Source organism: Malaclemys terrapin, chromosome 2 (genome assembly GCF_027887155.1).
Source record: "Malaclemys terrapin pileata isolate rMalTer1 chromosome 2, rMalTer1.hap1, whole genome shotgun sequence".
In the NCBI taxonomy this organism is placed as follows: domain Eukaryota; kingdom Metazoa; phylum Chordata; order Testudines; family Emydidae; genus Malaclemys; species Malaclemys terrapin.
Window position 1 is genome coordinate 83,997,368 of NC_071506.1, and position 26,459 is coordinate 84,023,826.

Here is a 26,459-nt window from a genome sequence, read left to right on the forward strand (position 1 = left end):
TTGCTGGTGACTTATTACTGTTTAATTTATCAATTTGTTCAAAATCCTCCTCTACTGACACTTCAATCTGGGACAGTTCCTCAGATTTGTCATCTAAAAAAAATGGCTCAGGTATGGGAATCTCCCTCACATCCTCTGCAGTGAAGACTGATGCAAATAATTCATTTAACTTCTCCACAGTTCTTGAGTGCTCCTGTAGTACCTCAATCATTGAGTGGCCCGACTGATTGTTTGGCAGGCTTCCTACTGCTGATGTACTTAGATTTTTTGCTGTTAGAATCTGAGTCTCCATTCTCTTCCTAGACATTATGGTTCTTCTTCACAAGTTATTATTTTCAGTACTAATAATGTTGATGCTGATTTTTCCCCTTTCATTGTGAATGATTCACGACCACTTTGCTTCCATAGTGAGTTTTTTATTTCATAAAAAAAAAAAAATGAACTGCCACTCTTCCCACCCCCACCCCCAACAGCTAGTTCATTTTTAAGATTTGCAAGTTTTCATGACTTTGCACATTCATTTATAATCTGTTTGTATTTCATTGTCCAAAAAGTGTTTACTTTTGATATGTCTCCTATTCCCTCCAAAAACACCAATGCCTATGACCCCCCCCCCCCCCCCAAGTCCATGATCAGGATGTGGAAGAGGCTTTATGAATCACAAAATATCTATCAACTGAGACAAGCTTTGACATATGCGCATATAATGCGGTTTGCTATGAATATGAAATACTGAAGAAAGTAAGGGCTTGTCTATTCAGGGAAGTTAGTGTGAAGTAAGTAGGGTGTAAATTTAAAGTGCGATAGCTATTCCATACTAACTTCTCTGTGTGGAACATCTTGTTCTGCACTAAGGGACTGTCTACACTGTGACGCTGTCGACAAAACTTTTGTCTTTCACGGGTATTTTAAAAAGCCTCCCCTGCAAAAGACAAAAGTTTTGCCAACACAAGTGGCAGTGTGAACGCGGCTTTGTCGGCAGGAGCGCTCTCCTGCCAACAAAGCTACTGCCGCTCACAGGGCTGGAAGTATTGTCGGCAAAAGTGCCGACAAAATACCAACAGAAAGCATTCACACGCGCTGACTTTTAGCGACAAGGCTGTGTCGACACAACCTTGCCACTAAAAGCTGCATAGTGTAGACAAGCCCTCAGAGTGCCTTTTTTTGTTGATTAGTTTAATTTGCTTTCTAAGCAATAACTATTCTGTACTAGTTACTCCGGGCTTCCTCCACTCCCCAAGGCTATACTTTTTAAGGCAACAGATGTGTAAGCATCAAGAGCTGAAAAGCCTACAATCTCAAGAGGCCTTGGGGGATATTCAGAGGACAACTGTATCAGAAAGCCAACCCACTACAATGACTTCCTAGTTTTGGAAAACAAGTTAACTAATGAAAATTCAAAGATAAGAAACTGCACCCTGCCAATGTAAACAAACCACACTGATACTGAGGTCAGTAACACAAGTGACTTGAACTACTTGCAAAGAGTAGTTAACAGTCACTGCACGATCTGTACAGTCAACATCACCCTAAAATTAACGACATAATTGATTACTGTTCTAAGCAAACAGGGTGAAAAGTGCAGCAAGTCTTCCTATTACAGCTCTGAAAAACAAGGTGTGCTCAGGAGGATCTGTTACTTTCCTGCCACCAGTAAATGTGTTAGATACAGTATTTTATTGAACTATTGCAAGCAAATAATGCAAGTTATGAATCAGCAATAAAAAGATCAGTCATTAAAAATGCTGTATTTTAATATTGAGAATATGAGACACAGCACTAGTAACAAGAAGAACAGGAGTACTTGTGGCACCTTAGAGACTAACAAATTTATTAGAGCATAAGCTTTCGTGGACTACAGCCCACTTCTTCGGAAAGCTTATGCTCTAATAAATTTGTTAGTCTCTAAGGTGCCACAAGTACTCCTGTTCTTCTTTTTGCGGATACAGACTAATACGGCTGTTACTCTGAAACTTAGCACTAGTAACAGGATATAATTAACTAAACAATGTACTCAGCAATGTACTCTTCAAACACCACAAAACACTTACGTATTCTTCTTCAGTTTCCTGTACGAAGAAAGCCTCTCCATTGTCACCCAGCTTCATATGAAGATCAACTGTGTCTCCATTAATTTCTATATCAATCTGTGGGAGCAAAGACAGTTTAATGTAGAGTATCTTCCACACAGCAAAACACACAAATGTTTACCTTAAGACTGATTCCTCTCTGATTATTTTTATATGATGCCTGCATTCCACTTTATGATCACCACTCCAACTCCAGCCTTCTCCCAAGAAGACTGTCATACCTCCTGCTTTGTGCTCTACTACCCCACAAAAGAAATCAGTGCTTTTTTAGGAAGCAGATTGAGGTTTGAAATTTGAAAATGTAGAAAAACATCCAAAAATATGTAATAAATTTCAATTGATATTCTATTGTTTAACAGTGCAATTAAAACTACAATCACAATTAATTTTTTTAATCGCGATTAATTTTTGAGTTAATCGCCTGAGTTAACTGCAATTAGATTTTAAGTAGGACTGTCGATTTATCTTTCTGTAGTTAAGTTTATTTTATCCTTTTATCCTTACCAGTGAGTTTATCTGAAGTTCTTGGGGAATCTGCTCAGACTACAAAGGATGGTGCATATCCACTATCCTTTGACAAAGTGTCGAACTAAATAATGAGCTTGCACTGTTCAAGAGAGGGTCTTGAGCAGTGTAAGACGGTACATTTCTGGGGTGCAAGGCTGTGGGGGGTGGGATTTGCTGGTGTCTCCCCCTATATATTTCATGAATGGCTTCGAGAGCATTCATGCAACTTAGCTGGGTATGTCCCTGGACGTTGTTGGCTGAGTGATCGCAGCACTTGGAGGGGTTTGCTCCTTGTCACTAGCACAGCATTGAGAGACACAGCCCAGAGGGAAGAGTTAAGGGGGCACACAGTCCCACAGCTCCAGACTGCACCCTAGGGGTGTGTCACTGATATAAAATTACTCAAGGAAGTTAATTCCAACACTGACAAAGTTACAAAGGAATCTCTCAAAACTGTCAATAAAATGGCAGATGAAATTCAATGTTGATTAAGTACAAAGTACAGCAGAAGATCGTTACGAACACCTCAGGAATGGAAAAAGCAACAGAGGGTCCTGTGGCACCTTTAAGACTAACAGATGTATTGCAGCATAAGCTTTCGTGGGTCTGATGAAGTGGGCATTCACCCACGAAAGCTTATGCTCCAATACATCTGTTAGTCTTAAAGGTCACACAGGACCCTCTGTTGCTTTTTACAGATCCAGACTAACACGGCTACCCCTCTGATTCAGGAATGGAAGTTGTTCATAACTCTGAACAAAATGTTACTTTTTTTCAAAACTGAAAACAGTTATTTTTACACTGACTTAATACAGCTTTGAAACTTTACTATGCAGAAGAAAAATGCTGCTTTTAACCATCTTAATTTAAATGAAACAAGCACAGAAACAGTTTCCTTACCTTGTCAAATCTTTTTTAAATAGTTTACATTTAACACTGTATTGCATTTGCCTTTTTTTTTGGTCTCCGCTGCTGCCTGATTGAATACTCTGGTGTTCGTAACGGAGTTTCTACTGTAACGCATATTAGAAAACAATCCTAACATACATACAAAATGATGGGGTCTAAATTAGTTGTTACCTCTCAAGAAAGATCTTTGAATCATTGTGGATAGCTCTCTGAAAACATCCGCTCAATGTGCAGCGGCAGTGAAAAAAGTTAACAATATCAGGAACCAATAGGAAGGGATGGAAAATAAGAAAAAATATCAGAATGCCATTATATGACTCTATGGTACGCCCACACCTTGAACACTGCGTGCAGTTCTGGCTGCCCCATCTCAAAAAAAGAGTGAATTGGAAAAGATACAGAGAAGGTCAACAAAAATAATTAGGAGTGTATAACAGCTTCCAGAGAAGGAGAGATGATGTTCAACTTAGAAAAAGAGACTACAGGGGGATATGATAGACCTCTATCAAATCATGAATGGTGTCAAGAAAGTGAATAAGGAAGTGTTATTTACTCCTTTAATTGAGTGACCCCCAGTTCTTGTGGTATATAAATTATCAGGCAGCAGGTTTAAAACAAACATAAGGAAGTACTTCTTCACACAACATACAGTCAACCTGTGGAACTCATTGCCAGGAGATGTTGTGAAGGACAAAAAATATAACTGAGTTCAAAAAAGAATTAGGTGAGTTCATGGAGGATAGGTCCATCAATGGCTATTAGCCAGGATGGTAAGGGACACAACCCCACTCTCTGGGTGTCCCTAAACTTCTGATGGCGGATTGGATGCCAGGGGATCGCTCAATAATTGTCCTGTTGTGTTCATTCCCGCTGAGGCTTCTGGCACTGGCCACTGTCAGAAGACAGGGTACTGGGCGGATGGACCATGGTCTGACCCATATGGCCATTCTTACGTTCTCCAAGAGCCTCTCAGTTTTCCTTCTCCTCCTAGTCCTAAAGATCTCATGTTGCAGTGTCCCTCCTCCCAGCTAAGATGGGGTATACGTTACGACCTCCTAAACTAGTCAATACAGTGACTACAGTTGGCCACAAGAAGTGGTATGAAGCACTTCCTCCTCCAGTGTATCGGAGCCAGTCCCATTTAAACAACAAAAGAAAATACACATTTACTAGTAAAAAGCTGTCATTTGAGCAGGGCTGGCTCTAACTCTTTTGGCGCCCCGCCATAACACACCCCCCCCCCCCCCAGCGCCGGGCCGCCGAACCCCCCATCCCCCGAGCGCCACGCCGGCCAGCCCAAACCTCTGGATCACCGCACCGGCCAACCCCCCCCCGCCCCCCCACCGAGTGCCGCGCCGGCCAAACCCCCGGAGGGCCGGGCCGTTCAAATCCCCCCCCCCCCCCCCAAGCGCCATGCCGCCCAAACCCCCGGAGCGCCGGGCCACGCCGCTAAATCCCCGCCGCCTCCCCCTACCCCCCGCGCTGCCAAAACACCCTCCGCGCTGCGCGACCGAAACAAAAAACACCGCGAGTGCCCCCCGCCATCCGAACATTGGCCACCCTTTCTAAGGTGCCGCCCCAAGCACGTGCTTGGTCGTGCTGGTGCCTGGAGCCGGCCCTGCATTTGAGACAAACTGGTAGATTTGACTGAAGTGTGAGAAAAACCCCTGAACATGTTATAAGACTCTTTTGCAACTTTGATGGCTATAAAATGTATATAAAACTATAAAAGAGTATTGATTACATTTCTTATAGCATCAAGAAAGTTACAGGAGGAAGAGAGTAATGACTAACACATAAACGTCCCTAAGCATAAGTAATCTGCAATAACTGAGGTCCCAGTACTACAATCAGCCACTTGGATCCATGTTTCTTCAGCTAGCAGCACTCGGAAAACCTCCCAAAAGTCTAAGGCCATGGAAAGACTATACATCCCTTGGGCTCATATTAAGTTTTCATAGCTTAATGGGTAGCTCTCAGAAATCTCATCTTTCCTTCCTGATCTGCACACACTTATCTTTGCAGTGATACATTCCTTATCAGATGACCGTGCAGCCAAAGATTGTCTATTAGACCTCAAAACCATCATCTTATACCGCCTGTGTGTGAAAGTGTTCTGGCCTCAGCATTGCTGCAGGTTGTGCATGTGTAACAGGAAAAAATATATAATTTTATTTTTTATATATATATATTTATATTTTCTTTCAAGTGACAGGTCCATTCCCAGGCCCATGCCATTTGCTACACTTACCACTTTTTCCTTAGAACGCAGAACACCAAGCTTCCCAAATCGGACATGGAAAGGAGAACACTGGTATGTACCATCCTGCTGCCGAACCACAATTAACATCGATGCATCCTGAAAGAGTGGCCTGGTTAATGCCTTTATATAGCTCTTTCACAGTAACTAGAACTTGTCCTGCAAGCTGTCCCACGTAATTCATAGTCTGAGACTGAAAGAAAAGGAAAAAAAAAGGAAAAAATTAAGTCAGATATTTGTACCAAATTTAATCTTGCAATATCATAGAATCATAGAATATCAGAGTTGGAAGGGACCTCAAGAGGTCATCTAGTCCAACCCCCTGCTCAAAGCAGGACCAATTCCCAGCTAAATCATCCCAGCCAGGGCTTTGTCAAGCCAGGCCTTAAAAACCTCCAAGGAAGGAGACTCCACCACCTCCCTAGGTAACGCATTCCAGTGTTTCACCACCCTCCTAGTGAAATAGTTTTTCCTGATATCCAACCTGGACCTCCCCCACTGCAACTTGAGACCATTGCTCCTTGTTCTGTCATCTGCCACCACTGAGAACAGCCGAGCTCCATCCTCTTTGGAACCCCCCTTCAGGTAGTTGAAGGCTGCTATCAAATCCCCCCTCATTCTTCTCTTCTGGAGACTAAACAATCCCAGTTCTCTCAGCCTCTCCTCATAAGTCATGTGCTCCAGACCCCTAATCATTTTTGTTGCCCTCCGCTGGACTCTTTCCAATTTTTCCACATCCTTCTTGTAGTGTGGGGACCAAAACTGGACACAGTATTCCAGATGAGGCCTCACCAATGTCGAATAAAGGGGAACGATCACGTTCCTCGATCTGCTGGCAATGCCCCTACTTATACAGCCCAAAATGCCGTTAGCCTTCTTGGCAACAAGAGCACACTGTTGACTCATATCCAGCTTCATATCCACTGTGACCCCTAGGTCCTTTTCAGCAGAACTGCTACCTAGCCATTCGGTCCCTAGTCTGTAGCAGTGCATGGGATTCTTCCGTCCTAAGTGCAGGACTCTGCACTTGTCCTTGTTGAACCTCATCAGGTTTTTTTCGGCCCAATCCTCTAATTTGTCTAGGTCCCTCTGTATCCGATCCCTACCCTCTAGTGTATCTACCACGCCTCCTAGTTTAGTGTCATCTGCAAACTTGCTGAGAGTGCAGTCCACACCATCCTCCAGATCATTAATAAAGATATTAAACAAAACCGGCCCCAGGACCGACCCTTGGGGCACTCCACTTGAAACCGGCTGCCAACTAGACATGGAGCCATTGATCACTACCCGTTGAGCCCGACGATCTAGCCAGCTTTCTATCCACCTTACAGTCCATTCATCCAGCCCATACTTCTTTAACTTGGTGGCAAGAATACTGTGGGAGACAGTATCAAAAGCTTTGCTAAAGTCAAGAAATAACACATCCACTGCTTTCCCCTCATCCACAGAGCCAGTTATCTCATCATAGAAGGCAATTAGGTTAGTCAGGCACGACTTCCCCTTCGTGAATCCATGCTGACTGTTCCTGATCACTTTCCTCTCCTCTAAATGTTTCATAATTGATTCCTTGAGGACCTGCTCCATGATTTTTCCAGGGACTGAGGTGAGGCTGACTGGCCTGTAGTTCCCCGGATCCTCCTTCTTCCCTTTTTTAAAGATGGGCACTACATTAGCCTTTTTCCAGTCATCTGGGACCTCCCCCGATCGCCATGAGTTTTCATATCATTTAATTATCAATGAGTCTGTTTACTATAAGCCACATGATTAGCACAAGTCTTTTTACAGGCACTCCACTGACTGAACTTTGAACTCCTCCACAAAATAGAATGACAGTTTTCACATAGATATCAAAATGAACCTATATTAAAGAATTTAAGCTAACCTATGAAAAACTATTTAAAAACTATTTTAAAAGAGACTTCTAATTTATGTTGTTTTCAATTCTGAAGGCCTAGATTCAAGTCCTGCTTAGCTTCTCAATGGAACCCAGTGTGGCTGTTTCATTCTCAGAGGACTGCCTACATAAAAATCTTAATATTTTTAATACAATTGTTCAGACAATCTTTACTGAAGACAACAATGTCACAGGTCAACACCACAACATATTGACAGAACTGTATGGAGAAGCTTCTGGTACCTCCACAATGTCTGGTTCTTCCTTCATTTTCACCACACTAATTTATAAACAAAGTTAAAAAAATTATAAGAGTATGAAAGTTACTTACATTCAGTGACTTACTTGGAAGGCAAAGTGATGTAGAACAAAAGTGAAACAAAACCAAGGAAGACAGATAAGCAGTCTAGTCCTCCTCCTACACAAGATTAAACAACTGCCTTCTGAAGCAGGAACTGTATGTATTTGCTAGTAAAGTCACCACACATATGCAGTGTCAAGACTTCTCTCAACATAAAACATTCAGTGTATCGAACCCTTTCCAGAGCTTTTAGGAAAAGTGCTGCCATTCATCTGCAGCAGCAATCACAGAGTGCAATAAGAAAGATTTTTACCTGAAATAAAGGGACAAGCAGAACCACTCTAAGGAAGTTTACACAGATGCCTCAATTCACTTTTAAATAGAAAAAAGTTACAACAGAAGACCAGCCATTGTAGCTAGATGTGACAACATACTTCTGACAGTTAAAAATTACTTGCTGGAGACAATATATCTGAATTAAAAATAGATGAAGATATAACATGTTCAGAGAAACATCAACATCCAGCTACCAACATTATTAATATAAGGCTTGAAAAACCCACTCACCAGGGACAAGTAGGCAACTTTTCTGGTGACTGCTCTCAACTTCTACGGAACCTAAGTTTTTATTTAAAAAATGAATTTCCATCCCTTAAGTTTACGAAGATAGTCTTTCATACACGAAGAGTGTAAACCAGGGGTCGGCAATGTTTGGCAAGCGGCTCGCTAGGGTAAGCACCCTGGCGGGCCGGGCCAGTTTTATTTATCTGCTGACGCGGCAGGTTCGGCTGATCGCGGCCCCCACTGGCCGCGGTTTGCCGTCCAGGGCCAATGGGGGCGGCGGGAAGCCGCGGCCAGCACATCGCTCGCCCGTGCCGCTTCTCGCTGCCCCCATTGGCCTGGGACGGTGAACCGCTTCTGAGAGTGGCTGCATGCGATTCTAGGTGGGGACCCCACCAGGATCCCAACACTCTGTTGATACCTCCCAGGGGACCTAGACGGCCACAGACAACAACGAGGAAGACATTGTTGATGAGGAAGAGGAGGAGGAGGAGAATGCACAGCAGGCAAGAGGAGGTTACTCCCCCTGTGCAGTAACTGACATTCTTCGAGATAAGTGTCCCTGTGGATGCTCCACTTCAGGTGAAGGTGTGTCACAGAGCCTTCAGTCACAGATTTGTACAGCAGTACTTCTACAGGCTGTGCACGCCTCTCGAGCTGTCAGTGTTTGAATAGCGCGTGCACAGCCCGAGCTCCTCAGTTCCTTCTCTACAACAGAGTCCATTACGAATTCCGAAGTAGGGGGAGGAGGGCGGGTAGTGGCCGAGTACCTTAGGGAATGTATTTACTGCTGTGAATTGTTTCATTCATTGCAACAGTTAACCTTTTGTTTTCAACAACATATTTTTTTCCTTGCAGCTGCAACATTTTCTCTGGGTGCTTCCTCCACTCCAGCACAAAGGCTGTCCCAGATTAGAAGGCGAAAAAAGCAGACAAAGGAAGACATGTTCCGTGATTTGATGCGTTCTTCCGAGGCTGACAGGGCCCAGCTCCATGCCTGGAGGCTCTCACACTCAGAGAGCATGCGCATTGACCAAGAGAGCAGAAAAGCAAGCAGGGAACAAGAGCGTAACACGCATGAGGAGATGTTGCGGCTCATGGGGGAGCAAACAGACATGTTGAGGCATCTGGTTGAGGTGCAGGAAAGGCAGCTAGACAGTAGAGTCCCGCTGCACCCAATGATGAACCAGCTGCTCTCCTCACCAAGTTCCATATCCTCCTCTCCCAGATGTCCTAGAATGCAGAGGGGAGGAAGGGGAAGAGTTCCGTTATCCCTTGAACTCAACTCCAGGGGATGGTTCATGGAGCAGAAAGCTCTCATTCCCACAGCTTTTATTGCTAGACAGTGCAATTGTAATAAGTTACATGTCCTTGCCCCTCCCTCCCTGTGTTATCAGGCCCTTACCTGGTTATCATTGCTACTCATTGCTGTCTCTGTTCTGTGTTTGTTAGCATAATAAAAATGCATGAATTGAGTACAAGAGGCTCTTTATTCACTGTGCACACTGTGGTTGGTGGGGGTTTAGTTTACAGGGCAGTACATGCGAAAAAGGGGGCAGGTTGGTAAGGAACAACACACAGAACTGTCACATCAGTGTTGGAGCATTCATGAAACTGGTTTTCAAAGCCTCTCGAAGATGCAGTGCACCTCAATGTGTTCTACTTATTGCCCTGGTGTCTGGCTGCTCATAATTGGCAGCCAGGCGATCTGCCTCAACCCCCCACCCAGGCAGAAACTTTTCCCCCCTTAACTTTCACAGATATTATGTAGAGCACAGCAAGCAGCAACAATAGGAATATTGCTTTTGCTGAGGTCTAACCTAGTGAGTAAATTGCACCAGCGCCCCTTTCGACATCCAAAGGCACATTCTACCACTATTCTGCACTTGCTCAGCCTCTGGTTGAACTGCTCCTTACTGCTGTCCAGGCTGCCAGTGTACGGCTTCATGAGCCACGGGAGCAAGGGGTAGGCTGGGTCTCCAAGGATAACTATTGGCATTTCAATATCACCAATGGTAATTTTCTGGTCTGGGAAGAAAGTTCCTTCTTGCAACTTTCTGAAGAGACTGGAGTTCCTAAAGATGCGCACATCGTGTACCTTTCCCGACCATCCCACGTTGATGTCGGTGAAACGACCCCTGTGATCCACTAGTGCTTGCAACACCATTGAGAAGTAGCCCTTCTGGTTTATGTACTCTTTGGCAAGGTGGTCTTGTGCCAAGATAGGGATGCGCATTCCGTCTGTTGCCCCACCAGAGTTAGGGAACCCCATCGCAGCAAAGCCATCCACTATGTCCTGCACGTTTCCCAGAGTCACTACCCTTCTTAACAGAAGTGAATTGATTTCCCTGGCTACTTGGATCACAGCAGCCCCCACGGTAGATTTACCCACTCCAAACTGATCCCCGATTGACCGGTAGCAATCTGGCGTTGCAGGCTTTCACAGGGCTATCGCTTTTTCAACTGACAGAGCAGGTCTCATTTTGGTATTTCTCCACTTCAGAGCTGGAGAAAACAATTTGCAAAGTTCCATGAATGTGGCCTTAAGCATTCGAAAGTTATGCAGCCACTGCTCCTCATCCCATATCTGCATCATGATGCGGTCCCACCAGTCTGTCCTTGTTTCTCTAGCCCAGAAGGGGCATTCCACTGTGTCAACAAGCTTGGCTGCCGCTGCCAGTATGTGCAAATTGCTCCGTTCCATGGCTTCCAGCACAGCTATTTGTGTGGCATCACATTCTTCCGCGAGGCTGTTCCTGACTATGCTCTGCAAATATCGCAGGACGACGCGCGAGGAGTTTGTGACGCTCACAACAACAGCGTATAGCGGAGCGGGGTCCATGCTTGCTGTGCTATGGCGTCTGCACAAGTAACCGAGGCTTAAGCGCGAAAATGATTGTTTGCTGTTGCTTTCAGGGAAGGAGGGAGGAGCCAAGAGCATCATGGGAGGCTTACGATATGTACCCAAAACACTTCACGAAAATGTTTTTGTCCCATCAGACATTGGGAGCCTAACCCAGAATACCAATCGGGAGCAGGAACTGTGGGATAGCTGCCCACAGTGCATCACTCTGTGAGTCGATGCTACCAATGGTAGCGGGGATGCGCTCTGCCGACGGAATGTACATAGTGGGGACATACACCATCGATTTTGTAAAATCGGAGGCTACAGATCAACTGTAATTTTGTAGTGTAGACAAGCCGTAAGAAGCAGAGGGGAGGGGGGGAAAGAGAGATGCAAATGCACAGCAGCATGACAGAATTATGGAGACCAACATGCAGCTGCAATAAAGATGCTTGTGGAATCTCTTCTAGAAATAAGCATTTTTGCTACCTTACTGTAGCAATAACAGCAGAATTATGTTTACAAAACAGCAGATGTAACACTGAAGGTCATGAAGAACATTTATCAAAATTGAAAGCCACTCATCTATCTTTTTTATATATGAATTGTCCAGTTTGTTTTTTAAATAAGCTGCAAATCAGGTATTTAAGTTTCAAGTGCAAAAAAGAGAGACTACATTTTAGAAGTCAGGCTCTCAAGAATAGCTTACTTGGGGTAATGAAAACTACCTTTAGTTATTTTAGTAGATCCAAATTGGGACATGAAATTGATCAAGTAGGGGTCAAAACACCACTTTATATCTAAGAATGTATAGCTGCCCGGAGTCTCAATACGTCAAGAGGACCACAGGTTTTCTGGATCTTTTTTTTTTATTGTGATTTAGCCGTTCAAAGAGCATTCTGGAAAGCCTAAAGTAAGTAGTACTGAATTTGATAAGTAGCACCAATGTCATTGCTTAAATACATGCAGATGCTTCACCAGTGTGAGAGAAGCAGTTCTGACCACAGATTTAGAAATGCTACAAGGAAACTTTTGCAGTAATGTTTCCCCTCTTACTTTCAGGCTTATATGGCTAAAATCTCACATTGTCTTGACTGCAGACAGAAAAGAAAGAAACCATGGCTTCCTCTTCATCTTCTTTGGAACCACCTAAAAGCAGTCTAGTTTCCATGGCTGGTATAAAAGGTGAGAGTCTGCTGGGAAAGCTGAGATAGGCTTAATGAATGTGACAGCATTTAAAAAAAAAAAAATTATTTTAGCTTTCATTTGTCCCTGGGACTCAGAACATGCATGCTACCTGCCGCGTTCAAACTCTTCCCTCTTGACTTCTGAGTAATAGCCAAAAGTTAAATTTTAGTCAATAATAAAAATATTGCTGAGTTAACAGCAGATTTTAAAGGCTCAGCAATACTGAGGGCTCCAAAGCAGAGGGGAATTTCTTGTAATTTTTAATGCTCAAGAGGTCTTGGTTTTTGAACGCTTAAGTTATATGGTTGCATTTGTAAGATTCTCTATAGTTGAAAATATTCAAATATTGGTGGAGTATGCTGTGGCTCTAAGCAGGAAGAAAAAAAAATTGCATCGCCAGAAAACACTGCCCTACAGTATTAAAGGTTTTTCAGGCAAAAAGCCATGACAGAATTCAAAAAGTTGAAACTGCCTGCTCTATCTTCTATTAAGACAAATTGTAACAGTAAATACAGAACTAGGGGGAAAGTTACTTACTCTGGAAATGAAGCCACATGTTTATGAAACTAAAAATAGCTAGGTTATGTAGCATAGCTTGTTCCACGCGCAAGATACTTAAACCAATATTAACTAAATTAACTCTCCACGCCCCTGTAAAATAGATTTTACAGTTCGAGGAACTGAGGCGAGTAGCTTTCACAATGGCAAATGGGACACAACTCAGGAGTTTTCAGCTCAGACTACATGTCTGATTTATTCTAGACACTAGAGGTTCAAATTACATTTTTAAAACACCTTCGGCAGGAAACTCTCAAATTTAAGGATTTAATACTTAATTTAAGTATTGAGGTCTGAGGCAGGGACCAGGTCTGTCTGCCATAAAGCATGTAGCACTTTTGAATACTGCAAAAGTAACACAATGTACATTAATGTGCATTGTTTATAGTTTAGGAACTTTTAATGGAACATCTATATGCAAGCACGTGACATAACTGGAACAGCATCTACAAGAAGAGGAAAAACTTCCTGTGTATTTGTGGCATTTCTTCAGTGCAGCAATGGAAAAACAATTTATCTTAATTTTTTAAAACCTAGCTCAGAATCCTGGTGTACTCCATCTGGTTTACTAATGCAACCTTTGGTTAGCTAATTGTATTGTTTGGGAAATCCAAAGTATTACATGCTAATACATGTTGTAAGATACAACTTTTTCAATCAAAATGATACACAGTTCACATTATATACACACAAGCAACTGACAGGATGTTTCCGCTACAAAGGGAATGAATCATAACTATCATTATGAAAAAATGTCAATGGAGGTCTTAATGGATAAGAGAATTAATTGTTCTATTGATTTCACATTGTATCTATTGCAGTGTGCCTTCTGAGTTAGTAATAAAGGGTTGCTCCTTTTCATTACTACTACAGAAAAGGGAAGAATGGAAAAGAAAAGAGTGTAGTCTTGATTTTCTTCAATTTACCTGGTTTTGCCCATGTAAAAATACATATTTATTAGGTAGGATTTATGTTTAACTGGATAGAATTGTCATTTAGTCAAAATTTTATTAGATTTGTTCCTCATTTATAATTTTTATTAGTATCTTGTTCACTTTTAATTAAGAGTTTTGTACAGATTTAATTACAAGATCAGCAAAACTATAACTGCAGCTATAATATTTACTTGTATTAGTTATAATAATTTACTTGTATTTAGTTATAATAAATAATACAGAGGACTGGCAGCTTCCAAATGTCACTTGAATAAAAATCCTTATTTAAAATAATGTTTTTAAAATGTTTCATTAATTTTTACTTTATACTCCATTTTTCAGTTTGCGTATAAAAATAAATTTCTAACTAGGTCACTTCATATTCTTTATAGCAAAAGTTAACTAGATATACAGAGGTATATCTAACAAAGGAACTGGGTATGCCAAGGTATACATAGCAAAAAACAAATATACATTTTGCTCTTAAATAAACATAACAAACAAACAAAAAGATTTAGAAGTTGCGGTTGAGCATGTAGTTATGAAAGAGAATGTGAAACCAAATCAAGTCCACTGAAGTTCAAATTAAGGTTTTCTAAAGAGTATTGCAACTCAAAAAGAGCTTGAAACTAAATGTTTCTCTGACAGATCCACTGTGACTATTAACTACTTGACTGTGCCACACAAAATGAAGTTACTATATTTATAGTAAATAAGGATATCAGGGACAGAACTCACCAAGATACCAGAAGGGATTCCTTCATGTTCAATGACTGCATTCTTATTTATGTCATCTTCAATATCAATCTTTTCTGAGAAATACATCTCACAAAAGAAGTTAACTTTTCACAGTACAGGTAAATACCAATCTAAAAAGCATAACATTATGTTGTACCAACTTTTTCTTCTTAAGATGGAAGCAGAATTTTACCACAAGTATTTTAAAATAGTAAGGTTTTCTCCCCTGCAGTCTTTCCTTCCTGAGAGAGGTTGATGTTCAGTCTACTTTCACACGTAATGGTATGGTTAAGTAAGGAAATGGCTATTTAGAAAAAGTCACATAGAAACTCCTTCACCAATAAGATTTGCTTGAACTGTCACAACCCCCTTCCTCTGTGAGATAAGAAGTAACATGAATATACTTTAGCATATGTTTGTACTGATAGTGTAATACAAAATCATTTACCCTAAGTCACATGATATTAGATGAGACTTCCATGTAATGAAACAGGGATTTAGTTAATGATTCTTATGCTTTGTCAACACTACGCTGATTTAGATGTTTTGCCATTGTAACTACCACCTGTAGCAATGTTGTGAGCTTTAGTACAGATCGCAGCTTCCTGTGGGTACAATCATATGACACTATCAGCCATTCTACCCTGGTACTCCATCAGCGGCTAAAATCAGTGGAGTTGAACTGAAGATTTAAGTTTTAAAGGAAAAAAAATCCTACTATTCAACCCAAGTCCTGACTCACACAAAGGTTTTGTACTGATTTAACTATTTCTATTAGGGTGTGATTTTTTTTTTTTTTTACTGAAATAATTAAATTGGTACAACCCCTAGTGTGCATGAAGTTATACTGGTATAGTTTATTCCCTACAATTTATAAGAAGAAGCTATACAAATTAGCACTTTCATACCAATGCAACAGTATCCACACTAGGGTGTTAATACTACTTTAACTATACCTGTATGTGGTGGTACAACTTGTGTGTTTAGACAAACCCTAAAAGTTCACCATGTACCAGAATCACTATTTCATTAAAGGCAAAGAAAAAACACAACTTTTTAAATCGGAGAGAATGTAAAGCAGCACTACTTCTCTAATTAGTATCAAGGCTATATGAAATCACTGAGAAATTCAGTACAAAAACAAAGCAAATTTCTCCTCGAAGCCTAGGTGACCTTGACCACATTATGAAAAATATGAACCATCTAACATAGAACGTTAATATTTTTCTTCCACACAGCTTTCATCAATTTCGATCAACTGCAACTGAAAATAAAGAGGTTGTAACTACCACAGAAGTTTCTTTAACTTCAAATTTACATAATTGTTTCTGAGAGGTTCTACATGTTGAACCACCATCTCCATTATACCCTCCTCTAAAGTAATCAATACATTAGATTTGGATGAAGGCAAATTAGTTGTTGATTGCAGCCGAATGGCCTCAAGAATCTTCTCAAGAGAACTTCTAGAGGCCACAGGTGAAGCCAATCTAGATTAATCTAAATTTTTGCCAGAAAGATATGCAGCCTTGATTACTGTCCCTCACTTGCAGTAACTACTATGAGGATGGACAAGGGTAGACTCCACTTGCCCTCAGATTTTACAGTCACCCGTCCCCCACCACTACCACCTTCATTTAAGTCAGCAACTAGGACTCTAATGTGACAATGTCATTTTTAGTCCTTTTTGAAAGTAGAACCACACTGGACAGAGAGAAGCATGTTACTAAAAGTGAAATAATTTTGAGCTTCAGTATCTCACACTTTGCTAGTCTATAACACATCATTCAACAAATCAAATTCCTAGTTGTCCAGGAGTACAGAGCATTAGTCCTCAGCTCTGACAGCTGGTAGGACTTTGACCCTGGATCAGTAAGAATTCAAAACATGTAAATCCCAAACCAGTGTAATTTTTATTCACTATATGTCTGGAGTTTTTAGTGGTAAAAATACCAACCAGTTTTGAAGTTAAACCCACTAAAAGCAGCACACAACAATTCTGTAATCTTGATAGGACTAGTAGTGAACTTTGGGTACACTGAGACACCACCCCAAAAAAAAAATCCTAGTAAGGACAAGCCCCTCCCATCCCCAAGTATACTTGGGGTCTGTATTGCACATTGAGCAGGGCTAGTGGTAAGGAAACCCTACTTGCAACTGACAAATGAAGTTCTTGTCAAGTTTGCAGGGTGGATAAAAATCAACAATTACAAAAAAAAAAACCTGATTTTTTATTTAAATTGAATTTTTTTGATAAAAAACTATCTAAAGATATATTTGAGCTATAATGTATCTCATCATGGAATAGGGATTATAAATTCTAATTATATAGTATGAGATAATATATTCATGTAATGTTCAAGAAAAGTTTTGTAAATGAGTTCCAATAGTTCATGGATTAGGGACCCAATTTTATGGGGCTCCAGGGGCTTCTGTATAGATTATTTAGGTTAATCTTTCTATCTACCCAATTGGACTCAGTGCTCATTCTAGAAGATAACCATCAGAGATACTTAGTTTTGCAGTTCTCAAACTGTAGATTTGTGTCTCCAGAGATAACATACTTATTAACAGCAAAAATGTTTTTAAATAAATCAAATATAGAGGTGAGAAATAGCAGACCTCAACCCTACTGTCCCTCTGCAAATTTGTGCACACAGAATCAATCCCTGACCTCTCTCTAAAAGTACAAAGTCTCAAAAAGTTCAATGAATAGAAGATTGTTGGGGGCGGAATAGATCTGGACAAGGAGAAGAAGTCTGCAGATAAATGTGAGAAGGGAGAGACAAACAGTAGAAACAAAAGTGAAACTATTTGAGCAGCATATTCCGGAAGTCTTGAGGTCTTTCTGAGTGTAACCTTCATTGATTTGAGATCTACCATACCATTCTCTCACTAGAAGGGAAAACCTATAATGGCAGCAGGCGGTAAAAGAGACCCAGTTTGGGAATAGGAAACATTCAAGAAATATATGTTTGCTGATGATGTTTTAAAGCAAGACACACCAGTGAACTGGTGGAAGTCACTTAAGCACTTGAATTCAGAGACTGTTGAAGAGATAAGTTTCAGAGTAATAGCCGTGTTAGTCTGTATCCGCAAAAAGAAGAACAGGAGTACTTGTGGCACCTTAGAGACTAACAAATTTATTAGAGCATAAGCTTTCGTGGACTACAGCCCACTTCTTCGGATGCAAGTACTCCTGTTCTTCTTTTTGAAGAGATAATCTCACTTTAAACAGCAGTAGTGTCTTCTGCCAGTGTAGAAAGAATATTTTCCTCCTTTGGACTAATTCATTTCAAATTGAGAAATTGTTTGGGACCTGAAAAAGCAGGAAAGCTTGTTTTTCTTTTCCAGATTATGAACAAACAGGAAAATGAAGGTGAAGATGTCTGAGTTAGCTGCAGAAGCCAATATTTTAAGTTTCTTGTGTTGACCTGTCTGACATAGTCGATTTAATTTTTTTTTTTTAATATTTCATTTAACTATTTTACTTAAAAACAATTTTAACAAAAACAAACCTGATTTTAAAAAACTTGAATGTTTAACTAAATTCAAAAATTCAAATGCTTGTTTTGTTAAAATATTATATGTTTGCTGTTGAAGAAAAAAAATCCAGAATACATAACGTTGTTATTTTAGATAAATAAAAATGTAAATGTCTGTCTGGTGATGTTCTCCTCCTAATACAGCATGGCAAGAAAAACCTCCAAATATAAATGATTAACCTGTTGAATTAGAGATAGTTCACCTCCCAATGACTTCATAAATATCTGCTTCAATTACCTTTGGTAAATGAAATAACCGAACAATCATTCATTTTCTGATATAGCTGTAAAAGTAATCTGAAAAGTTTTCAAAATAAATCACTTTTAAAATGTATAGTGTGTACTTTCTAAAAATGAAACCTACATCTAGCTCTGAGTTGTGATGAATATGTATTAAGGTTATAACAACCAACAAGAATGCACTTTTATGTAGAAAACCATGATTAAATCAAGTCTTCCTGACTAGTGATTTAAATCATGATTTAAAACAATTTAATTTAAATCAAATCCACCCTGCAAGTTTGTATAGCACTTGGATACTACAATGACTGGCACAGAAAAGACCAGTTTTCTTTCTTACCTGTGAGGTAAAGGGGGAGTAAGAAATTAATTTTTGTATATGTTAATCTTACCTAAGTACTGCAGTTTCAAATGTGAATCTTCTCCAGTCTGCAAACAGCTTACTTGCTTCTGCTATTGCTCACTACTTTCCTGATACTTATGAAACCTAAGTTCTCCTAGCAAGAACCTTGTTAGACAAAGCCTGTTAAAGTGGGCAAAGAGACATAAGGCATAAACACACCCTAGGATATAAATGTATTCTTGCTTAAATCAAAGATAGTAACTATTTAAAAAAAGATTGTGTGTGGCACATTCCTATGCCAGTGAAACCACTTGCTTTTCCTCGGCTTTTTCCTTCTTTATACTGTTTGTCTCTCTTTATACTGGTCATCTTTTACCACAATTTTAGAGATTAAGCCACCTTATCTAGAAATTGATTTTTCAGCTTCAACACCTTTGAGTAAACTTATTACTCTACTTTAAAAAAAAAAAAAAAAAAACCCACAATTTTCTGTTTTACCCATTATTTAAAAAAAGTTCAGCATTCCAGTCTGACACTCAGTACTTCAACAGATCCTTATACATTTCTATACACCACTTCAGTTGCACCTACCAGAAGGCATTCATATCTCAAGGAGTGGATGGTGGGAGAAGCTTTGGATAAGAGCTACACTCTAACCTCTCGAGTTTCCCTGAATGTTAGTAAATTAAACAAAATGTAATTCCCTTTAGAAATAATTATAAAGTTAGCATATTTTTTCAAGTATGCAACAGTTAGTAAATGCCAGAATTAAGATTGCCTGCACAACCTTAATTTTGGCCACCTTGGGCATAGGCATTGTGAATAGTCTAATTACATGATTACATAATATTTTTTTCCCACAGGGCTACTTCTTAATTCAGTGCACAGGAGAGTGCACTTAATGAGCAACTAATATTTTATTTTATCCATATTGTTCAAAGTGTGAAGTACACAAGGCTTGGGGACACACTATCCAAACCCTGTTCTGAAGACAGAATTAATTTCCTCAGTCTTTTCTATGGCAGTCATTGTAGTATCCAAGTGCTATCCAACCTTTACTTTATTTTCACAATATCCATGTGAGATAAGTGAGTATTATCCCCATTTTGCAGATGGGGAACTGAGGCAGAAAAAGATAAATTTATTTTCCGCTCCACTCCTCACTAATTAGGCCTCGAGTATTGTGTCCACTTCTGGACGCCACATTTCAGGAAAGAAGTGGACAAATTGGAGAAAGTCCAGAGAAGAGCAACAAAAATTATTAAAGGTGTAGAAAACATGACCTATTATAGAATATTGAAAAAACTGGGTTTGTTTAGTCTGGAAAAGAAAAGACTGAGAGGGGACATAGTAACCATTTTCAAGTACATAAAAGGTTGTTACAAGGAGGAGGGAGAAAAAATGTTCTTCTTAACCTCTGAGGATAGGACAAGAAGCAATGGTCTTAAATTGCAGCAAGGGAGGTTTAGGTTGGACATTAGGAAAAACTTCCTAACTGTCAGGGTGGTTAAGCACTGGAATAAATTGACTAGGGAGGTTGTGGAATCTCCATCATTGGAGATTTTTAAGAGCAGGTTAGACAAACACGTGTCAGGAATGGTCTAGATAATACTTAGTCCTGCCATGAGTGCAGCAGACTGGATTAGATGACCTCTCAAGGTCCCTTCCAGTCCTATGATTCTAAGTTCAAAAGTATCCACTAGTTTTAGGTGTCCAATTTGAGACACTTAGGGCCTGATATTTGAGAATACTTAGCATAATATAGAACTTTAAATGTTCAACACACAGCTCCCATTTACTTTAGTTGCAGCTCTGGGAGCTCAGCATTTCTGTAAGTCAGACCCCAGGGTACCAAGTTAGGCACCCAGAAAACAAGGAACACACAATTACTGACCAACTTGAAAAGCTTGGTTTAAGAAACTTCACCCTCCCAGTGGACGGGCTCATTTTCATATAAGATATTCTCGTAGCTTTGGTTTAGCTTCAAACCTTTCTCAAGAGACATACGCTAAATTGAAAAAAGATTTTATATGAGAATTTTTAAAAAAAGTGCCTACACCCATCAAGGTGGAGGAGAGAAAGATAATTATACCAGTATCTGTTTAAATTCATATCTTATACCTGTAGACAGAGACCTTAGTTTTTTTGGCATATTCCTTTTAGAGGAAAGGAAAAGTGATCTGTTTATTTGAGGCTGAACACCTTCCCAATCTTGCACTTTCATGGACCCATCCTAAGAGACTTCAGCCACTTTAATGATCCCTCTCTCTTCACAGCAGTGCAGCTCTTCTTGGAGCCACATCACAACTGGCCGGGTCTCTCTGTAGCAATCATGGAAGGGAACCATGAAATTTGTGCAGTATTTCCTCTCATTTCAATTTCTTCCTGGGATGACCAAAGCATAGAAAGGTACACACCTCTCTGCACCCCTACAACCCAAATTTAGTTACTGAACTCTGTGGAGAGGCACATGCATGCAGCACCAGGGGGAAAAGCCTTTATTACAGTGCCTATGGAAGAGGGATCGTCCCTCTCCTTTCTCAAAACAGATGAGATTCGTATTTCCACTGATCTGATTTGGATTATCTAGGACTTTATTTTCACCTCTTTCTCACCTAATTTTAAACAAAAAATAAAGCATCCATGTACATGGCAAGACTGGAAATATGAAAAGCAATCCAACAATAATTAATTCATGCTATCAATAGCATTTCCTTACCTTTAAACATATATTGCATTGTATCCACACATTATACCATCATCATCACTATCAGATACAAGCATCGAGATTTCAAACACAGAGTCCCATAAAGTCTTTACCAAAAAGTGCAAATATGCAATTTGATAGCCACATAAATGACAACTGGAAACTTTCCTTAATCTACTTTCACACTTCAATGTTAAATGATTTTACACTCTCTCTCTCTCTGACACACACACACACACACACACAAGTAATTTTCTCCTTGATGCACTTAACATCCCTTAACATTGATTTTAATTAAGCACATGCATCACAAGAAGAATCTAATCATGCATTCAATTTGCATATAAAACAGTCTTTATTATGAATGGGATTTAAGAGGGGGGGGAGGGGAAACCAAGATTCCAGAATTTTCCCTGGGAAGGTGAGGAGGGAAGAGGAGAATAGATCTGTTTCCTAGTATAAAATATTGGTATTGCTGATTGAACTTTTATGGACAGTCACAAAACTACTGTTTGTAAAAAGGATAAGTCTGTTAATCCCCAGCATGTGATAGTGTTTTCTACATTATGCATTCATAGATCATCTATGCTTGACATTATTGTAATGCAATGCAGCCTCAGAGCTCCTTGACCCCGATAACACACAGACTTTTCATCCAGGGAATCAGAGGAAATAAATCAAAGGAATAGTGTATCAGCAGTAGAACGAGAGTACAAAAAAAAAAAAAAACCACCACCCTATAACAATAGTTTACAAAAATTGCTTGAAGATGATAACTCCACTTCAGTATATATCACAAGTCAAATTCCAATTTGTCCTCCATTTGATTAACAAGATCTAGAGAGTTCCATCTTTGCTGTATATTTCATCAAGGTGAAATAAGCCTGTATTTCAGTTCCAATGAACATTACTGAAACATCTCCTCCTTCACAGGAATGCTCCTCCATTGCTTACTTTCCATTATTTCCTCAAAAAACCAGCACAGTGACCATGCCACCAGCCCAAAGACAGGATTTCTTTTTGAGACTGTTACATTCCAGACTTGCATATACCCTGAGACTTCACTGACTTCTCAGTCAATGGAGCTGTACAGTGTACACCAATGCAGAATTTTGCTGTTTACAGAATGAGACTTCAATGTTATTACTCAGAATATTTTTAACCTATTGAATGGCCCAATTCCAATATTCTGTATGTTAATTCAGGAGACTTGAGTTTAATTTCTGAGTTCAATCTCATTTCCTCGGCCAAATGGGTTAGGAGTGTTAGGCCAATCTACATTATGCAGTTTGGTAGTGTAGTTTAAGAGGCCTTATGCTGACCTAATGACAAATGCATCTATAGAGCCAGGTCCCTTTCACTGACGTAACTCGCCCACTACGTCAGCTTAATTACTCCATTTCCATGAGAGGCATAGTGCTTAATTCGATGTTGCTAGGTCAACAAAGAGGCAGAGTAGACACTGCATTGCTTACGTTGACCTAACTGGCCTCCAGGAGGTGTCTCACAATGCTCTGGTAAACGCTTTCAGCTCTGCTGCACAGAAATCAGGTACACAGGAAACAGTCCCTCCTCTATCAAAGGACCAGGAACTTTTGAATTTCCATTTCCTGTTTGTTTGGCATGGAGAGCTCGCTTGCACAGATAATCACGGCAGCTCCACACTACAAATGCGATCCAGCCTGGAGTACACAGGTGGTGATGGATATTCTTGGTCTGTGGGGAGAAGAAGCTGTGCAGGCATAACTCTGATCCAGCCATAGAAACGCAGGCATCTGCAAGCAGATTGCGCAAAGCGTGGGGAAGAAGGGCTACATCAGGGACACACCACAGTGACGTGTGAAATCAAGGACCTGTGGCAGGCATACCAGAAGGTAAGGGAGGCGAACAGTGGCTCTGGTACAGCACTGCAGATATGCCTCTTCTACAAGAAGCAGCATGCGATTCTCAGCAGTGACCCCACCACAACCCCCAAGAGCAGCGTGGAAACCTCTGAGGAGTCGGAAACCCAGGCCAGTTCAGGCAACACTAAGGAGGAGGTCTTTGACGAGGAAAAGGAGGAGGAGAATGGGAGACAGGTGAGCCGGAGAGCCAGGAGCTGTTTGTAACCCTGGAGCAGTCCAGCCAGTTGCAGAAGAGCATCGTGGCCAAGCATGATGCCGATGAAGGAACCTTTGCCAAGTATACAATTTCAAGTAAGATTTTGGGGTCAGTACGGCGGAACAAAGAGTTGATGCACTCCGAGATTTTATGGGAATCCTCCACAGAGATCTCTAGGAAACTTTCCTTGAGGTACTTGGCAATCCTCTGCCGGAGGTTCGTTGGCAGAGCTGCCTTGTTCCTTCCTGCATTGAGAGAGACTTTCCCATGCCACTCTGCAATCACTTGGACAGGGACCAAAGCTGCACACAGGCGAGCAACTTAGGGACCGAGGTGGAAGCCACAAGCGTGTAGCAGATGCACCCTTGATTTCCTGCTTACCCTCAGGAGTGAGATATCTTCCATGGTGACCACTGCCTGTGGAAAACAGTGGTACCGTTTAGAGTATTGCCCCCCATAAGTAACCTTTTCAGATTGCTTCACTGCCCTGGCCTCACCATAGGTGGGGTCTTCTGCCTCATGTGTGCTTGCCTAGAGTCACCGAGAAAGTGATAGGCATGTTACCAGCATTGTGTTAATGTTACTGTTGTTTCAAATGCTCTGTGTGTAGCTGACAATAGCTCTTCTGTTTATTGTGAACCATGTGTTTCCAGATTTCACCTTGAGAAACAACCGTCCTACAGCAGCAGAGTGTCTGCACAAAATAAGAAACCGTTTGAGAAGGACCAAGGAAGATATGTTCTAGATTGTGCTGCAGCAGTCAGAGGCTGAAAACACTGAACACAAGAAGTGGAGGGAAAGTGAAAAGCAGGAAAGAGAAAAGAAGGATTCTTACAACAGAGATGCCACAGAGAGGCTGATTAAAGTTATGGAGTGTCAAACCGACATGCTCCAGACTCTCCCCTGCGCATTCCTTTCCACTTTTTGACACTTTGTGCTTTCCTCTACACTCCACCCCTGCAGACAGCTGTTCCAATGAAAGCTGGACCTATACTCAATTATGAAAATCATCCCCCTCCGATTCCTTCCCTCCCCCCCACTAACTGTGTTGTATGGCTGTGTGCGCCTGTGTGGTTTGTCAATAAAAGCAGTGTTTTTATTAATATGCACTCTTTCTTTATTTTCCCGCAAGGGATGGTACCTAATGGCACCATGCAAATCAGCAACTTTATTAGTCCCTTACACTGAATCCTAGGACTTAACAATCATAGCTCCTTCATAGGCTACCAGATTTAAGTAATCATTATAGTCCCAAGCATAGCAGCAACCGTTACCAATTTTCTTGTTGGAACTGTTGTCTCAAGGCATCCCTTATTCCTACTGCTCCACGTTGCACCCCTCCAATTGTCCTGGTATCTGGCTGCTCAAAATCAGCAGCCAGGCTTTCTGCCTCAGCAGTCCACCCCGAGAAAACCGTTCGCTCTTCCCTTCATAAATATTATGCAGCATACAACACGTGGCTATAACTGTTGGAATATTTTCCTCACTCAGGTCTAGCCTGCCATATAGGCATCGCCAGCGCGCCTTTAAGCAGCCAAATGCACATTCAACCTACTCAGCCTTTTGTTGAACCACTCCTTATTGCTATCTAGGTTTCCCATGTATGGCTTCAAGAGCCATGGCATTAATGGGTACGCCGGGTTTCCCAATATCACTATGGGCACTTCTACTTCCCTTAGGGTGATGTTCTGGTCTGAAGAGAAAGTCTCTGCTTGCAGCTTTCTGTACAGACCAGCATTCCTAAAGATACGTGCGTCATACACTTTTCCAGATCACCCCATGTTAATGTCTGTGAATCGGCCCACAGTGATCCACAAGCACCTGCAAAACCATAAAGAAGTACCCCTTCCGATTGATGTACTCGGTCACAAGATGGTCCGGTGCCAGAATTGGAATGTGTGTCCCACCTATCACCCCACCGCAGTTAGGGAAACTGTGCAAAGCCATCCACAATATCACGTATGTTGCCAAGAGTCACGGTCTTTCGCAGCAGAATGCGATTAATGGCCTTGCACACTTGCGTTAACACAGCACCAATGGTTGACTTCCCCACTCCAAACTGGTTCGTGACCGACCGGTAGGAGTCTGGAGTCGCCAGCTTCCACACTGCAATCGCCACATGCTTCACCCAGAGCGCAGTTCTCATTTGGGATCCCTTGCGCTGCAGGGCTGGGGCAAGCTCAGCACACAGTTTCATAAAGGTGGCTTTCCACATCCAGAAGTTCTGCAGTCACTGTTTGTCATCCCAGACTTGCATAACTATGTGATCCCACCACTCTGTGCTAGTTTCCCAAAAGCAATGTTCCACTGCAGTCAGCTCGTCTGTGAATATCAAAAGCAATCTAATATTGCTGCTGTCTATGTTGGACACCACGTCAGCCAACTGTGACTGCCGTTGCCTTTGTAACTTCAAGAATAATCCACTGCCACTTGCGATGTGCTAATGACAGCTAGCAGAGCAGTGGAGAGCAGTGCAGGGTCCATTCCTGCAGACAGATGTGGCGGGGAAAGCACTAAGGGACAATGCAAAATGCCACGAACTGAAGACGGAAGCACATTGAATGCTGGGATGGAAAGCAGTGCATCACGGGGCATTGAGCCTGGACCCAAGATGCACCGCGATCCCATCTGCCTTCCCACAAGACCTAGCAGTAGAAGGGGGAGAGCTGCAATGTGGGATACCTAACCACAGTGCACTGCTCTCATTGGCAATGCAAGTGCTGCAAGTGTGGACACACTAT

The 26,459-nt window shown here is 41.2% G+C and overlaps 1 protein-coding gene across 1 annotated transcript in view; it reads right to left on the reverse strand.

Annotated features, from left to right (window-relative positions):
* LPIN2 (lipin 2) overlaps positions 1-26,459 on the reverse strand; it is a 75,552-nt gene that overhangs the window by 44,135 nt on the left and 4,958 nt on the right. Inside the window, 4 exon segments of the mRNA XM_054019066.1 lie at positions 1,448-1,501; positions 2,008-2,147; positions 5,758-5,850; positions 5,852-5,959. Of these exon segments, the coding sequence (XP_053875041.1) occupies positions 1,448-1,501; positions 2,008-2,147; positions 5,758-5,850; positions 5,852-5,959 (395 nt within the window).